The sequence below is a fragment of the Mya arenaria genome, chromosome 4 (genome assembly GCF_026914265.1).
Source record: "Mya arenaria isolate MELC-2E11 chromosome 4, ASM2691426v1".
Taxonomy (NCBI): domain Eukaryota; kingdom Metazoa; phylum Mollusca; class Bivalvia; order Myida; family Myidae; genus Mya; species Mya arenaria.
Window position 1 is genome coordinate 71,156,505 of NC_069125.1, and position 17,817 is coordinate 71,174,321.

Sequence of the window (17,817 nt, forward strand, 5' to 3'; positions counted from 1 at the left end):
GGTAAACTAATATCAAGTCCATGTACAAATTACTGTTGTCAAACACATTCAAAGTTTTAGGTCTAAGAATGTACGGTACTGAACTTTCAAAAGCTATGTATTATTACTTTTCCATGGGTGAAAGTTCAAAATGTATGCCTCTGGGAGTTACTGAAGCTTCAAAGAACACATTTCAAAGCCTTTCCTGACAGAAAGTTTGAGGAATTCAAAAAAATAATATTAAAAGTGCCTTCACCCCAAAAAATATTCAGAAGCAACCAATGATGGGGGCTGGGTGTGAATGAAGGTATCATATTCCCAGTTTTGAAAATGTGAAGACTTTGAAACAGTAAAAGGTCTGTACTGATATTTTTATTCTTTCTGCAAGTAATAATACTGAATCATATTAATCCCAGATTCTTTAAACTTGATTGTAATATCTTTTACGGAACACATATAAAACCCATAACATAGAACATTTAATTGTTATACAAATGAACATAGTTCTTATCTAATACAGCAATTATCAAGAGATCACACAACCACTATTTTTCCCTTGTTCTGTCATTGCTTTGGTAATTAATTCTTCTTTTGAATTGTCCCCACTTCCTGATTGTTTGTTACTTTCATTTTGTTTCCCACTACCAGACACCACAGCTTTCAGGTACTCTACATCATCTACACTGTCACTCTTTTCCCTCTTCATCCTCTCTTTGTTCTGTTTCAATTCTTGTTTTTTAAGCTTTTTCTCTTCTTCTGGGGTTTTATATTCTATAGGGAGATTCCAGTCTTCCGGAGGCTCCGTGCGGTACTCCCATACATCATTTTCCCGTGCATTTTGACGCCGGAACAGAGAACGGCTGTACTCTTGAAATGCCAACTGGTGCTGCAAAAGAAACAACCGTATGAAAAAGTAATATAATAATTAAAACCATAAGCAACAATTTCATAAAGTTTGAAAATTGATATCGTTGATAAGTTTAAAGTTATGAAGGAAAGACAAAAACATGTGGACAGGCAGTGTGATAACTTTAGTCCACCAGCAATTGTTTGAATGGGCCTAAATATGTTTAACAGCAAAAATTTATGCCAACAACACAAAGGCCAAATTCCTCAACCTTTTTAGTCTACTAAAAACAGTAAAAGACAGTATATAAAGAACTTTGAAATGATACCTCCAGATTTTTGTCGCTGGTTCGTTGGTAGTCCATGCACATGTCATACATCTGTTCATCATGGCTACAGTCTAGTGTTTCGCCATACAGGTATTTCTGGTTTATTTTTGACTTCCAATCTATAGAATGTAAAAACAAGGGTTCATGTAGGCCTTAAAAAAATACCACTCACAACTACCGTAGTTTTCATGTTCACTCTAAAGGAAAGCTGACCTAGCCGTCACATTCTGTAAGTCTTAACATTCTACCCAAGCATAAGAAAATAATGCCAATTATACTGTCCTTGGGTAATAAAATAAAGCCATGTGTGCTTAGCAACATTAAAATAATAAAGCCAAATATTCTTAAGAAGAGTTTAAAAATAAAGCCAAAGAATTTAACCAAGCCTAAGAAAATAAAGCCAAATATTCTTGAAAAAGCCAAGTAAAAGAAAAGAAAGCTTCTGAAGTAATCTAAAAGTATATTTTAATGACTTGACACAGTGACTTCAGAATACCTCAGTAGTAATAAACTACAATAATAGACTGGACAATAACAAGTTATTTACATGTTCTACATTTCAGAAAGATTGGCTTTTCTTCTGTTTCACTCTAGTGACATGTTCTTTTTTATATTCATAATATACCTAGTGTTTACAATGTCAAACTTTCAAATACATATTGATGAAGGTTGAAACCTCACAAGTAACACAAGTTTCTTGAAATAATTACAGCAAGAAGTTACATAATTATTTAAGTTATACCCAGCAAACCAAAGGCTTCCCAGCAGCTTTTCAAAATATTAAAGCAAGGGCTTATTTCACAGCCTTTCTTTACTAATGTTAGGACTGAATTAGGAATTTATGACACTATTCTAAAATAACTGATCATTGAAACACTAATTTGTATGTTACTTATTGCATTGCGAGAGCTCTGCGTAAACTGGTTTAACCCCATTCTAATATGAAAATTAATGAATAAATGAAAACAAAAACACTTGCTTATTTAAATATTATATTACACATTGTACATAAAATCATTAAAAACTAATTATACATAATTGTAAAACAACAAATTCATTAATGAAATACTATATATATATATATATATATATATATATATATATATATATATATATCATAGTCAAAGCATTTTAATGAACCTAAATTATTTTACTTTAAATCATTGAAAATTATTACTTTAAAAATTAAAGTACAAAAGTATTACCAAATAATTGATCTAAACAAATAAAAAACTCTTCCTGAAAAGTTAACACCATACTTACGTTTGCATGTCTCAAACTCTGTTTTGAAGTAGTCACAGTTCTCAAACTAAAAAATAGAGAAACAGATAAAACATCAAGTAAAGTCAGTATTTGCATTTTGTTGTATCATACAACTTGTATGTCATATGTAATAGCTAAGCATCTAAGCAAATGTCTACTATCTCTCCAGGGCTTTTTAACCTTCTTTGCTAGGGGTCGAAATTAGGCTACTTCACAATTGGGAAAAATGGCATATTTTCCCAATTTCCAGATATTTTTTTCCCCGATACCCAGATTTTTTTCCCAAAAAGAAAGATCTTACTTCAGAATTTTTCAATAAAAATATGTTCGGTTTGCGCATATTTTTCTGTTTATCTTTTAAGTTAACATAAGAAGAATGCTGTATAATTTAAACATTATTCGAGGACCATCTAGTCCATATATTGTTATCAATTATTTCCCTTAATTTAGAATCAACTCTATGAAGATTAAAACTAATCTCTCTCCCTCTATTGTCATTGGGTCATGTGTATTAATTGGAAGTCCATTTCATTTAAAAAAGGTTATAATTGAAAAAAAAATGAAAGAAGTAGACTCACATGTATGATATGAGCCTGATTTTTCATATGGATACCTTGACCCATGTTTAAAAGGTGTCTTCAATCCTCATATGTGGAATTTCCCAATTTGAGACGTTTACAAATTTAAATTTCCCAATTTTTAGAATTTCACTCGTTTAAATTTCCCAAAATGAAAAGGCTAGGCCTCTTCACAATTTTTGGTGAAAAAGCCCTGCTCTTAGAGTCAATTGCCAATTTCAACTTGAAATTGGTATAAAAGAGGTAAAAAAAAAATCAGCCATGGGGGCATGGACAGACAAAACCAATGATTTCAAGATGAAATTCAACTGATCCTGCCCCAACGCACAAGGCTGTAAACAATCCCTGTCAAGTGCAATAATCATAACATTAAGTAATCTCACTTCAGTGCAAGACTTGGCGCCCGCTGAAACACTAGCATGTCCCCTTGCTACAATAATGAGCGATCGGGGATATTTTTTTATTATTTTGACATTTCTTGTGTATCCCTGTAACGCTACAACTCTCTACCATTCAACATCAGACAAAAGAATATATTGTATTATTATGCATCTACTTTGAATAATAATGATAAATTTGTTCAATATATACCAGACAGTGATCTAAACTGGATTTAATTTGTCATTAGAGTCGCTATTTTCACATAAAAACATTCTGGGTCACTGATTCACATAACGGTTTTTTGATATCTGAACATCTTTTTTTGTCATAATGACATAAATAAATATGTGATTTAATAGTAGGGAATAATATTTTCGTAGGAATTTGAATTTCTAACAGAGATAATTTAAAAAATGTGGCCACAAGGATTCTCTGGGAAAGGAACATTCGCTACTTTTTGCCAGGATGGTGGACGTCACGAGTATGCCATAGTAAAAAAGCTCATCAAAAGACTCGTTGACGGCCGTTTTGGTGTGCTACCATGGCCCCTAGTCAAAATAATTGTACGTTGACGGATTTTTTTTAGATTTTTGATTGGCAAATCCTTCGTGTTAGGGATTGGAAGAATCCCGTATGACACGTCTATTATTTTAGACTACCATGGCCCCCTTAACCAGAGCTTACCGGGTATCTGGTTCCCGAAAATATGTTTTAAACTAATCAAATCAATATTTTATTTACAGTCGGTATGCCATAACAGAGGAAACATTAGCTATGCAAAGCTATTGACCGACTACACCGGGCTAACAGGGTATCTGATTCCCGAAAATATGTTACAACCGTAAGAAAGAACTTTCTTTCGATTGTAAACTCTAGATATTTCATAAGAAAGTTCTAACCTTATTCATATACATCTTAAAGAATTCCATATCGGGTGGATTCTTGTCTAAATAAAAAGTATTTGACGATTTATCATTTGACATTTGCGAATCATTGGGCGCTGCCATATTGTTCTGCATCAAACACACGCTTATATAATTTAGAATATACAAGCGTCCACTTGATATTTTTGATCTGTCAACTTATCTGTCAAAATTTTAAAGAATGGGAAAGTTCTGTATTTGCAGTTGTTTCTTAACTCAAAACATTTTTGTGAGAATTTTAAACTGTCACGTCGAATACACATGTAAAGCACAGTTCCTCCAGATGTATCATCAGGTCTGATTGAGATTACCGGGGATATATTGTAGGCTTCTTATAAAAAAATAAATATATATTTCATATCATATTACAATCTGCAGGCGTATGATTATATCATCAGTGTTTCCTGTTTTCTTCTCATTTCCTTACTTCTTAAATTTATTTCAGCAGCCAAGTAGTATAGTCTAAAATAATAGACGTGTTATACGGGATTCCAATCCCTAACACGAAGGATTTGCCATATCAAAAATCTAAAAAAAAATCCGTCAACGTACAATTATTTGGACTACCAAGTAGTATTGTTATTGATAAACCATGGTATGATGGATGTTAAGTAAACAGCAATATCGTTAAAGATACCTATTTAAATAATAAATGACAACTGGGAGTAGGATTAGAATTAATAATTTGGACACCAAACTCGGTAATTTGTTATTGGCGAACAAGAAACACCTCAATGACAGTCTTCCATGAACTCTTTCTATATACACTGTACCATGCTATGTACCAAGTTTGGAAAAAAAGGCAACCATAAGGTTATTCAGTACCAACCATTTTTCTATAATTAGTAACAGTTATTGTGACCTTTAACTTGACCCTTGGGGGCCCATACCGTTCAAAATACCATATTCAAAATTTGATTACAATATGTCAACCCTAAATTTATTCAGTACAGACTGTAACAGTGACCTTGACCCTTGGGACCCAAAACACAATCCTAAGAAAGCTCTCCATAAAATCTTCCTTTATACGAAGTTTGGTCGAAAAACGTCAACCCCAACTAAAGTTATTCAGTACCAAACCATTTTTCTATTTTAAGTAAAAGTGACCTTTACCGTAGCGGCCCCAATCACAATCCCATTAAAGGTTTCCATAAACTCTTCCCATATACCAAGTTTGGTCACAATATAATTTATGAACCCTTAATAAATTTATTCTGTACCAACCTTTCTTTTTTAGTTACAGTGGCCTTGACCCTAGGGGCCCTGAACACAATCCCATGAAAGGTCTCCTTATACTCTTCTATTATACCAAGTTTGGTCAAAATACAGCCAAACCCCGTTGGCTCGATGTAAAGGACCGATTTCTGTAAACTGAAGGTAAACAATCCCGCTTTGCTCAATTTTCCCCGAGGCTCTAGGTATTTTCGCCGGTCCCTGGGAGTTCGAGCCAAAGGGGTTCGACTGTATATATGTTACCAATAAAGTAATTCAGTACCATTTTTCTTTTTCTAATAACAGTTACTGTGACCTTGACCCTGACCCTAGGGGCCCCAAATGCAATCTCATGAAAGGTCTCAATAAATTCTTCCCATATTCCAAGTTGAGTCACAATTTGTCAACCCTATCTAAAGTTATTCAGTACAGACTGTAACAGTGACCTTAACCCTTTGGGCCCCAAATGCAATCCCATGAAAGGTCTCTATAAACTCTTCCTATATACCAAGTTTGGTGGCAATGTGTCAACCCTAACTGAAGTTATTCAGTACCAAACTTTTTTTCTATTTAAAGTAACAGTGACCTTGACCCTACAGGCCCCAAACGCAATTCCATGAAAGGTCTCCATAAACTTTTCCTTTATACCAAGTTTTGTGACCAACTTAAACTATTAGATACAAAAGGTAAGTTTGACGCCTCTTGCCAAGGCTGTATTTGTATAATAAATACATGATGATCATCAATGCCGCAAAGGTGCTGTAACATACACAATTCTTTTGTAAACAGTGCCCTTGACCTTCAACAGAACACAGCCCAAAAAAATCCCTAGTGAGCTCTCCACATGCTCTTAATATACACAGAGTTTGGTGTCCATATGATGAAAGTCCTTGTAATTATGTGCCGCAAATGAAATTTGTATATTTAGTAATGGTGACTGTGACATTTGCCCGAATGGACCAAAAAGCTTTGATGAATGATGCTGAGTTTAATTCTTTGAAATCAAATTTCTGTTTTTTAACGGTGACCTTGACCTTTCATGGAACCAAAAGCAAGCTCTTCACTTTTTCTACTATACAACAAGTTTCATGTCCATATGATAAAAAGAAACTTAAGTTATTTCCTGGAAACAAAACTTCTAAATTTAGTACAGGTAACAGTGACCTTGACCTTTGACAGTATGGACCAAAAAGTGAACGCAAGCACGCTCTCTTCATGTTCTTACTGTACATCAAGTTTGGTGTCCGTATGATGAACTAATTAAAAGTTATCAAATGGAGACCTCATAGTTTGAAAACCACCCTGCCGCCAGCCTGCCAAACGACATGCACCATTCTAATAACCCAGTTTGGGTTCAGAAACACAATGCTTTTGATACTGAATTTATAAATGTTTGTCATAAATGTACACAGATTTGTTATCTAGACATACAAAAAAGCTTTGCACAATCTATTGCATTTTTTGTATTAACTGTCAATTCGAAATAGCTCCAAAACTGACCAGTTTCAGCCAAAACTAACAAGTACTGTATATAGACAGATGTTTATAATAGTGTGTATTTTCAAAAATCACAAAAAAATAATTTTGTTTCTGCGATAATTCCCCAATTATTAAAATTTGAAATGCATCTTTATATTGTTTCAGATGTTGGCTGAAAAAAGTCAAAGTGATTTGGAACAAATTATTCTTCAGGTAATTATGACAAACATCATCCTTCTTGCAGGGGCTGTTCCAGGATTTGGCATGAAAAGAGGGTGTAGCTTGGAAGCTTGGGAACTTTCACAATGACAACTTTTAGGAGAGGGGGGAGCCAACCTAAATGTGCTAGTTTCAAGATACAGCATGTGTCATTGTAGTCTGTAGTCTGGTTCCCTGCTTACTGATACTCCATTAGTGTTAGGGGATGGAACTCCAGACTAGTATCATTGATCATTGACATTTTTAAATGTTTAAAAGTCATTACGTTTGAACAAATTTGTTCAAAGCTAAATAGCCACATCTTAAAGTTTAATTCGGTAATTGACCTTATAAAAGCAAATTAGGACAAATTATGTTCAAAGTGATTTCTGTAACATAAATTAATTTAATTCCATATCGAATACATTGCTGAAAGGTTTATTACAGTATCTGATTTGAACATATTTTCAAGTTATTACGTATTATGCATGTTTGACATTTAATTTTCTTTATCCTATTCTTTCAGATTAGCAATGAGATTTCAAGGAGAAAGAATCTGTTTTCTGATTCGTTAGAGAGAAAGAGTTTGATTCAACAACAGTATCACAACCTTCATCCACACATTTTTACATTAAAGGTAAATTTCAAGATTCCCTGGAAAGACCAAGTGATCTTAATTCTTTATTTATTCTTTCGTCTAACACATTGAAAAAAATACAATGTATTTGGAATGAGAACTAGGCCATATTTTAAAGTTACTATTTATTAGTATGTAATTGTAAGAACTAAACAAATTGCATGATAGTCCCAAGATTTATATATTTATATTTAACTGTACCATTACTAGGACACATGCACATTGTGTTACATGTATATCTGCTACAGGCATGGTAACAAGCAGACGTATGTGTTAAGTTCCCTCATGACAGACCATGCAGATAATGAATCCTGTTCATGATACCTTTACTTATGTCTCATCCATATACATGTACATGTATCCTGCCCTAGGAGTCATTCCTGGCCCCCCAGTTTCTTCAGCTGGTGAACTACTGTAGGCAGGAGGATGCAACATTTGAGGGAGTATTCCATCTCATCAACGAAACAAATAGTATGTTCTCAAATATGCTTAAACTTTTCTGCAAACTTCTAATGATATTGACAAGTGTATAAAAGTTTTCCAATCTTTTGAGTGACAAACATGTACTAAATATTGCTTAGTCTATTTGCTTTCTTTCAGATCATTCAATTGTTAACTTCTATTATTTTCTTACAATTTAGACATAGTTTTCTTGTAAAATTCAGTTGAGTAAAATGAAAACTAATCAGTAATAAACTCTGTACAATTCATGTGTATATAGGAACAGTGTTAAAAAACAAATATAGTATCATAACATCATTTTCTTTCAGTCGAAAGGACGTACACATTCCCTGTTTTTACAGAGGAGTTCTGCAAAGAGTTTCTTGAAGAAATTTTACACTTTGAAGACAGCAGTTTGCCGAAAGGTCGACCAAATACAATGAATAATCATGGCGTATGTACTTGAATTTAAAGTTAGCTTCCTAATGTTGAACATTGTTCATCTGTTTAACAATCATTTCCACAAGAAATTCCCTAAATAATAAATAAACTAAACATTTATATACATGTCTACATTGTACATGTTTATAATAATAAGTAAAAACAAGATCAGAATACGGCTAAGTGATGATGTAATGATGTTAAAATTGAGGCACATTTTCAGGTTCTCCTGGAAGAGCTTGGGTTTGATGGGTTTATAACTGAACTCCGGGAACGCTACCTTGGGCCAGTGTGCCATTTGCTTTACCCAGACTGGTGTTGGGCCGGACTGGACTCCCACAAGGCCTTCATTGTCCAGTACAGTGAGGGTGGGGACGTAGACCTGGCCTATCACTATGACAATGCAGAGGTCACACTGAATGTAGCCTTGTCTCCTGAGGGGTCATACAAGGGAGGTGACTTGTTCTTTGGTGCAATGAAAAATGAGTTTGACAATGAGAGACTTTGGAAATCTTACAGGCATGTTCCCTGCTTTGGCATTCTTCACCGGGGTCAACACCGACATGGAGCGTATCCAATAGAAACAGGATCCAGGTACAATATGATTATGTGGATGCGCTCTTCCAGCGTGAGAAACAAGAAGTGCCCTATGTGTGGTAGTGTCCCTGACTTGGTGGAAGTAGATGGGTATGGGGACGGCTTTACATCACAAACTGTGGATGTGTGCTCACTGACTTGATAAAATATTACTTTAATTATTAAATTGACAAATAATATTTGTTCGATGAGCTTGTGGTTTCCGTTGCTTTCATCTAAATAAATGTTTGATGCTTGTGTTCCAAAATGAAATATAGTTTCTCTCAATCCAACTAGCATGGTATTATGTCATTAGATGTAAAAGTAAGTACTTTGTATATGCCATTTAAAAAACTTTCGAGCAGATCTTTATCATATCCATTAAAAACATGACATTCACTGAATTTTTCTCCTAACTCATTTATAGCTTCCAAAATTTAAATTTTTTGTCAATATTATAAGTCACCTACTAACCCCGTAACGTATATCACGTAGACAACCTGTTTACATCTTTCATTCATTTATCGGAATATTCCTCAGAATCGGAAAATAGACGCCATTTTGGTACGCTTTAAATTAGGTGAACCAATATGGAAAAATATGGTTTCACTATGTGACAAGTTCTGGACCAATGGCGTTGCGTCATTTATGTTGGAGGCGTGATATTATAACGAAGGGGGTAAGAAGGTGACCTGATATGGAATAGACAAGGCAAAGGAAACCGTATCGGGCAAGAGGGAAGCTTGAACCTGAATATGGTTTCCTGTGCCCATTTTTTCCCATATCGGGTCACTTACTAACACCGTAACATATATATCACTTCAACAACCTGTCTAAATGTTTCATTTATTCATCAGAATATTCATCGGAATCAGAAAAGACACCATGTTGGTCCGATGTATAAATTTTGTGACCAAATATGGAAAAATATGGGGTCACAGCGTGACAAGTTCTGAACCAATGGCGTTGCATCATTTATGTTGAATGCGTGATATAGCTGTATACATATTTATTATACATATTTATTTTGCTAATGAAACACCGCTGCAATATATATAATGTGAAATGAAAAAGATGATACATAATGAAGTAATTATTTACACTTCAAATATCTGCATCATGCAAAACAAATACTAAAATTAATACAATACATATTTAAAGCTTATTCAAAGATTGAAAAAAATAATCTTTTCCTCTGGTCAAACAAAATTTCACTTAAGCTATATCTTACAGTTAAAATATTCTGCCAAAAGGATAATACTGCCACACCAATTTATGTGGTTTTTTTAACAATATTTTGCCGAAAGTAATTGAAGTGAGCAGGCATAATTTTCCTTATTTTAAGAAAAATAAATGGGCGGAAAATCAAAGTGATGCTCCTTGCTATACATGTGCAAATTATCTCCTGCAACATATGTACCAAATTTTATTTGAATATCTTGAACAAATTTATGTTTTGGTCAAGGTTCAAGTATTTGCACTATGACACCAAGGTTATGATAATCCTTTGAAAAACAGACAAGATAAATCTTGCTTAAAACTAGAACATGTACTTAAAAACTTTTTCAATAACCATAATGCACTGGTTTAATATTATAGCAAACCTAAATATAAAATTGCAACTGTATAAATAGGAATTAATAGTCACATTTTAAAATATGCCAAATAATTCTAGTACATTAGTAAATGACACAACTGAAAAGGGGTTGTTTGAATAAAACCATTTAAATATATATACAATGATATACCCACTTATGTTGCTACATGTTATTTATTGCAGAAGTAAAGAATAAATTTCTCATAATGAAAGATGAAAATATTATGCGCTATTTATACATGTATTTGAGAAATGTTTCTTTAAAAAGAAAGCTATTAAAAACCATCTGTTACCTAAAAATGAGTTTCGCTAATTGTTCAAAATTCAATATAAAACAACAAAATCATAACAATACAATAAACTTTCCCTATAAAATTATTCCTCCAACTATGAGAAAATTAAAAACACAGAAAGAACTTAATATATAAAACAGAATCATCAATGACAAACATGGCCATAATCACACTTATAAACATCACAAGATACTTGATCTACATGTACATTCAACATACATAAAACTGATCCGGTTTTCAACATCTATCATGCAATCAGTTGCAATCAGTTATATATGTCCAATTGTCTATAATGAAAATGTACACTGAGCACTGTCCTTTATTTTCCACTGTTGACCAACTGATTTCACATTGGCTCTACCCTTGGCTGAACAACGCCCTCTAGGGGCTCGGGGTAAAGCCACTGGGGGAGCCAACAGTCGTGTTGAGGCCAATTGTGGGACTCGGGGTTCGCACGTTGCGGAACTTGTTAACAAGGGCAAGGTGCATGGGCTCTAGGGGTGTGGGTCTCTGCCTGTCACGTGTGGTGGTGGGAGTACCGCCGGGGGACCTGGTTAGAGAAACAGAGTTACCATGGAACAATATTGCTCAACTGGATTAAAACCCCACCAGGGATATGTTCTCTTCGCCACCTCTTAAAATGTACCCACAACTGGTCTCTACCCAGGAAACAGACATGCAAGCCATTTGTATCAGCTTTTAGCTGTCTTCCAAATGAACTATAAATAAACTTGTATAATCTAAAGTGACTAAAGATTTGAGATTGGAAACTGTATGCAAGGTTTTATTTCAGATGAAAAATGTAAAATTACTGTCAGTCTTAACAGAACAAAAAGGTTTTAATAATTCAAGAGTTGCCTGCTCGACTGTTTGTGCCATGTACAAGGCATGAAGAAGGTTGGCTACCAATGAAAGTAACAATACTGAGGTAGTGTTTTACTTGTCATCTGAGACACATTTGAGTCGTTTCCATGGGTGTGATGACATAAGTTCATTGTGCAGGCTGGTGAGGGAAACATCCACTGCTGGTGTTGCACCTAGTGTGCTGGAACACGGGAGGGCATTCAAGTTATTTTGTGCATAATACATGTACTTGATAAAAATTATGTTATACCCTGTACTGTGGAACACATCAATGTAAGAAAAAAAAAATAGTTTGTTAATTTGATTCATTTCAAACCATTGTATTTACCAATCTGAAATCTCTTACCTTTTGAAAGCCAACTATCAAAAAAGAATAATAAAAATATTGAAACTTAAATTACACTGGCACCAAAAGCTTGTAAAATAACACTTCAAAATAAAATATAAGTTACGGTAAACTCACTACTCACTCATTCAGTTGCTGACTATCCTTTTTAGCATGTGGTGTCTTGAACTGAAAAAGTCATTTAACTACTGTGACACATTCACATCAACTTCCAACATGAAAAATGTCTTCAAAGTGCTACGAGTCCTCTGACACATTCACATCATCTGCCAACCTTTAACAAGGCTTAAAAGTTCTTCGAGTACTCTGAATCCGTTGTATCATAACAAGAAGCACCCGGTGGAGTGAAGGCTTATGCTTGACTGGTATTTTCTCAGTTGAACAAGGGATGTCACTGGACAATTGCCAGAAATTAGGTTAATTTGGTTTAAGCATATTTTATTTCAGAAAATATTCAATTGTTATAGTATACAAAATAATCAATATAAGGATTGGGCTGGAAGAAGATAAAAATCTAATGCAAGCCTAGGTTCAGTTAAAGATTTAGAACAGCTGATTTTTAGTAATGGCCAAGATTATAAGTATCTTTCATGTGTGTCCGGTGTGGATCAAACAATCCAACCCCAGGGCATGCACAATAGCCAGTTACTAGGCTGGCCAGGTGAGCAGTCATAAAGCGTGCCTAACCTAAAATTATCAAGCTGTGGAAAAATTCACATTTTCGTACATTACACCAAAAAGCACCTGTGACATTGTTTACTGATGTCATGAAGCGTAGTAATTTTAGGTCACTATTGACGTCAAATAGTTCCTCTTAAAAATCTGACCCTAAGGCACTCTCCATAACCAGTAACTCAGTAAGCCTTGCATACCTAAAATTATCAATTTGTGGAAAAGATGATGTAGAAAACCCATTTTTGAACAATGCTCCAAAAAGCACTTGAGACATTGTTTCCGGACGTTTTCAAGCATAGTAATTTTAGATCACTATTGACGGCAAATTGTTCCTTGTTTCGTGTTTTTTTTGTGATTTTCAATTTTAATTTGAAAAATCTTGAATACTTATATACATATATTTGATTGCATTTTATTGAAATGGCATGTTGTTGCACGTGACTCATCGTACATGTGCATGGGTGTGTAAGATGGGTTTTCCTGATACTGGTGACATAATTGGAATAACACGTCTGCTATGCAAGAATCAAGTTTCTTCACAATGACATACGAGGCTATCACATTCCTGACATATATTCTACAACAAACAGTCAAACTAAAATTAAATGATTTGGGTAGAAAAATAGAAACAAGCAGTAAGACTGTTATCAATGGAATATTCTGTGATACAATTGTAAGTGTCACCTCTGTTAATCTATTCTCGATGGGAGTGAAAGGTTTCCTGCGCTGCACAATCAGTTTGGGTGTGGTGGCTGTGTTCACCAGAAGAGGGGGGACAGGTGGAGGGGGTGGTGCTGCAGGGGGGATAGCCTTATCACTCTTCTTGCTTGAACCCTGCTTGCTGGTCTTCTTTGTTATTTCTACAGCTGACTTTTGACGCTTTTGTTCCAGTCTTTTTGAGACTCTTCTACCTTTAGTTTCTGGGAAAGAACACTGCCAGTGTTATTAAAGAATTTTACACCCTTTACACTTTTAAAGCTAAAAGCCGGTGTTATCTGTTCTCTACTCTTGCATACAATACTGGATTTTTATACTTTGTACTACTATAAATTTTAATTACTATTTGTTATTCTTTGTTTCCATCCTTTTCCCAAAGTGTTGAATGTTATAACTATTGAATAAAGACACTCACCAAGAGAGCATTCGAAGGCTTTCGTCATGTTCCTTTTAAGCTCTTCCAGTTTTTTCTCTCTCTCTTTTTCAGTCACTCGGAGCAGTGGACTGTTGTTTCCATGGATCATGTCACAAACTTTAACCTATCAAATATTAAATAGCAAGACTGTGTAGTCAGAATTTCATGAAGTCTATAAACCTTTGCAAAAAAAAAAATGTGCAATTAATTACTTCACATGCTGAAAAATATTCTGATGCTTATAATACTGAGATAGATATATCTTAATTTGATGATGAAAAATTCATGATTTTCAGTCCTGCATATAGTGATACGAATAAATGAATTTCAACAAAGGTTGAGGTATTGTGAATATGCTACTCTACCTTGACAAAGGAGAAGAGGCCTCCATTTTCCAGGTCCTGTCTTTTCCTCCTCCTCAGCTGCTCCTCAAACTGCTGCTGGTTACTGTCCAGGTAACCAATCAGACCCTGACAAACAAGAGAACGTACAGACTACTATACACAGCTGCTGGTTGTCAAGCTAACCATTAAGACCCTCACAAACAAAAGAACTTACAGAGGTTAAACACTACTGCTGGTAACTGTCCAGGTAACCCATCAGACCCTGACAAACAAGAGAACTTACAGAGAGGGTAAAACACTGCTGCTAGTTACTGTACATGCAACCCATCAGACCCTGAAAAACATGAGTACTTACAGAAACAGTTAAACACTGCTGTTTTTTACTGTCCATGTAACCCATCAGACCCTGACAAACAAGATAACTTACAGAGAGGGTTAAACACTGTTGCTGGTAACTGTCCAGGTAACCCATCAGATCACAGGTAGTCATTTACATTTCAAATAGTTATTCATTCAATTCAAATCATTTAAATCTTCTGCAACTGACTAATTTTGTTCAAGAAACATAAGGTACAGATGTTTGTATAAAAGAACAGCTGATAATTGAAAAGTCTTATACCATTGGTTATTTGCCAGCAATTATCCATTTACATTGTAGGTCAAATTTGAAATAAACAATGCTATATATTGGAATCATACGTCAATTATAATGCCAATATATTTTATGATATCACTTCAAAATGAGCATAACTCAAATATGTTTTGGCTTGAGTGAATGAGCTTTCTACTGTAAGTGTCATTGTCCTCTGACAATGAGATTGTTATCATGTGTACCAAGTTTCAAGTCAATATCGTAAATAGAATGACTCAAGTTTTTGCAGAAGTACATCATTGAAGCCACACAATCGTCTACCTTCAGAATCATTCACATTCAACCTTATTTAATTCAGTTATATAAAATAAGTGTGAAATAACATTATGTACTTAGTGACTCACAGAGATGGCCTTTTGAGTTTCAGTCTCAGCCTGGTCCTCATACTCCTGCAGGGTAATTGGCCGGCAGTATAGGGTGGTGGTTTTACACGGTTCATCAAATTCCTCCCCATCCTCGACACCAGCAGGCAGAACAACTGGACTTTCGCGAGACATCCTGCTGGCCTGTTGTAGGTGAAATCAAAATATATATATGTATATATTGTTAAATGTTAGAGGTCAAAGCTCCTTTTTTAAGCGGATTTTTTTACTTGGGTATGCCCAATATATACTTTTTAGGAGGGGAATAAGACAGAAACTCAGGAAAAAAACCACTGCATTTCATAATAATTCCGTCTATTTTCTAATAGCAGGATTGTTTAAAAATGAAGAGTCTTCAAACTTATAACTATACCATATAAAGATAAAAATTATAACTCAAAGTCAGTTGGATTGCCGAAAGTTGTGTATTGATATATTTAAGCCATGTGTCCAGTGGACCATTCTAATGACTTAAAATATAAATAAATAATAATAACTTCAGTTTACAATTTTTTCTTATACAACAGTATCTTTAACAATGTGGTCTTCCAACTTTATATATAAATTAAAAAAATATAGATTTGACAATGAACTGATCAAACTTAGCCGATTTTAAAGTTTGCTGAATAGGTCAAAATGTTCCTTATTCAGCACCCAGAGTTTCATAAAAAACAATATGACCCCAGCACATCTAATATGATATTTACACCATGTAAATTTAAGAGGACAGTTATTTTTCTTGGTGTAATTGACTACCTGTATATTCCCCTTGCGAAAAAGAGTCCATTTCCATCAGATCTCTTATTTTTTTGCAAATTCAGTAATATTCAGTAATCACAGTTTCCAAGAATGCATAAACAAGAAACAGATTTCTAGAAAAATCAACAACATCTTTACAAAACAAATTCTTATACAGCAAAGGTGTACGCAAAAAGATCACATGTATATTTGCTTTTATATCAGCTATTTTGGCTCTTATTTTGTAATTTCCTTCAGTCAGAAAATAACCCCAATTTGGCATGGTGGTGAAAACATTTCCCAAAAATACTTGCAAACTGGTCCACCTCTGTTTTGGACTAGCCACAATCATGCGCATTTAGTGAACTTTTTTAACATTTGGATATTCATTTTGTTCCATAAACGCCACAAGTTGACTGATTCATAAATGCCATATTTCTGAGAGGCTTCCCAGGGGATTTTGGTCTGAATTCCAGGGGATTTTGATATTACACCAGGGGATTTTTACGCGACGAAAATATGCACAATATCTGCATTTATAATATAAGAATAAATACAGAAATACACTCAAATACAATAATTTTTGGACTTAGTCATCATGGACCTTCATGGAATTTCACACTTATAATATTATTGATGCTTTCCATTGTCAATCTTATGCAAGTTTTGAAAAAAAAAATAAAAAATAAAAAAAATCCAGGGGATATGAATCCCCCAGCGGGGGACCAGGGGATGGGTCAAAATTCCGGGGGATTTTCCCCCCGCCGGGGGATATGGCATGTATGCTGATTCATACCAATGTAAAATATATTCTTCAACCGTAAATCCACAATATTTCACACTGCATTGTCAATTTGATAATTGGAAACACAAAAGTTACACATAAATTATCTGTAGCCAATATCTTTCTCATAAATTCACAAGTGTTTCATGAGACTCAAATTCAGATTGATCTGTCAACAAAGCATCCCCAATTTTTTAACTATCTAGCAGGTGCCCGTTATCTTTCCACTCAATATACTTAGCGCTGGGATCTTTCATTCTTGGCTAGGAAAACAGCAAGTTGGATATGGACACTTAAGAGTCGCCAATACAAAAATCGTCAATGATTCGAAGCGGCTGTTTATTTGGACTTTGGGGTCTGGATTGCCCATGATGGTCAGGCTTTTAAATACATATCATATTATATTTTACTATTTTAAAGATATCATCATAAAATTGTGAGCATTGAATTGATTCATGAAAATGATATGTCAATCATACTCAATGAATGTGAAATAACACAAACAATGGAACAGCAGATGTCTTAAGTGATGGCCCAATTTCGGTTTTTGACACGTATAATCATTCAAAAATAAATGTCACAAATAAGTTTTAAATGCCTGCAATTTTACTGGTAAATATATTTATTATTATGATTTTTGAAACTTAACGACAAACCTTAAAACTTCCGCCACAAGGTTTACTTGATTTCACATTGCAACTCTAATCGATTAAAAAATAACCGGTGCTCGTGGTTACAGGCTTAACA

General features: G+C 34.4%; 3 protein-coding genes across 4 annotated transcripts; 1 reads left to right on the forward strand and 2 right to left on the reverse strand.

Annotated features, from left to right (window-relative positions):
• Nucleotides 1–342: 342 nt before the first annotated feature.
• LOC128232666 (uncharacterized) lies at nucleotides 343–4,384 on the reverse strand. Its single transcript, XM_052946357.1, has 4 exons — nucleotides 4,276–4,384; nucleotides 2,418–2,463; nucleotides 1,155–1,273; nucleotides 343–865 (listed from the first exon to the last, which is right to left on the reverse strand). The coding sequence occupies exons 1-4, from the start codon at nucleotides 4,381–4,383 to the stop codon at nucleotides 506–508; spliced, it is 633 nt and encodes a 210-aa protein (XP_052802317.1). The 5' UTR covers nucleotide 4,384; the 3' UTR covers nucleotides 343–505.
• Nucleotides 4,385–4,408: 24 nt separating this feature from the next.
• On the forward strand, nucleotides 4,409–9,667 carry LOC128232664 (2-oxoglutarate and iron-dependent oxygenase domain-containing protein 2-like). The gene is made up of 6 exons (XM_052946354.1): nucleotides 4,409–4,594; nucleotides 7,156–7,203; nucleotides 7,715–7,825; nucleotides 8,197–8,296; nucleotides 8,596–8,720; nucleotides 8,931–9,667. The coding sequence occupies exons 1-6, from the start codon at nucleotides 4,481–4,483 to the stop codon at nucleotides 9,444–9,446; spliced, it is 1,014 nt and encodes a 337-aa protein (XP_052802314.1). The 5' UTR covers nucleotides 4,409–4,480; the 3' UTR covers nucleotides 9,447–9,667.
• Nucleotides 9,668–9,778: 111 nt separating this feature from the next.
• Nucleotides 9,779–17,762, reverse strand: LOC128232665 (shootin-1-like). Of its 2 annotated transcripts, none has more exons than XM_052946356.1 (8): nucleotides 17,727–17,762; nucleotides 15,531–15,692; nucleotides 14,556–14,660; nucleotides 14,191–14,314; nucleotides 13,743–13,978; nucleotides 12,508–12,551; nucleotides 12,114–12,218; nucleotides 9,779–11,723 (listed from the first exon to the last, which is right to left on the reverse strand). In XM_052946356.1, the coding sequence occupies exons 2-8, from the start codon at nucleotides 15,681–15,683 to the stop codon at nucleotides 11,555–11,557; spliced, it is 936 nt and encodes a 311-aa protein (XP_052802316.1). In that variant the 5' UTR covers nucleotides 15,684–15,692; nucleotides 17,727–17,762; the 3' UTR covers nucleotides 9,779–11,554. The 2 variants fall into 2 exon arrangements, with proteins under 2 accessions (XP_052802316.1, XP_052802315.1); XM_052946355.1 differs by lacking the exon at nucleotides 17,727–17,762 and adding an exon at nucleotides 17,550–17,675.
• Nucleotides 17,763–17,817: the final 55 nt, after the last annotated feature.

Bases quoted from the DNA above. Each gene is read 5' to 3' on its own strand.
- LOC128232664 (XM_052946354.1), top strand. From the start codon at position 4,481: ATGGGAAAGTTCTGTATTTGCAGTTGTTTCTTAACTCAAAACATTTTT. The intron at 7,204-7,714 runs GTAATTATGACA...CTATTCTTTCAG, and splicing joins TGGAACAAATTATTCTTCAG to ATTAGCAATGAGATTTCAAG. The intron at 7,826-8,196 runs GTAAATTTCAAG...ATCCTGCCCTAG, and splicing joins CACACATTTTTACATTAAAG to GAGTCATTCCTGGCCCCCCA.
- LOC128232666 (XM_052946357.1), bottom strand. From the start codon at position 4,383: ATGGCAGCGCCCAATGATTCGCAAATGTCAAATGATAAATCGTCAAAT. The intron at 2,464-4,275 runs GTTAGAACTTTC...TCTATTTTTTAG, and splicing joins TTAAGATGTATATGAATAAG to TTTGAGAACTGTGACTACTT. The intron at 866-1,154 runs GTATCATTTCAA...TTTCTTTTGCAG, and splicing joins CCAGCGACAAAAATCTGGAG to CACCAGTTGGCATTTCAAGA.
- LOC128232665 (XM_052946356.1), bottom strand. From the start codon at position 15,683: ATGTCTCGCGAAAGTCCAGTTGTTCTGCCTGCTGGTGTCGAGGATGGG. The intron at 14,661-15,530 runs GTGAGTCACTAA...CTTGTTTGTCAG, and splicing joins AAACTCAAAAGGCCATCTCT to GGTCTGATTGGTTACCTGGA. The intron at 12,552-13,742 runs GTGACACTTACA...TGACTTTTTCAG, and splicing joins TCGAGAATAGATTAACAGAG to TTCAAGACACCACATGCTAA.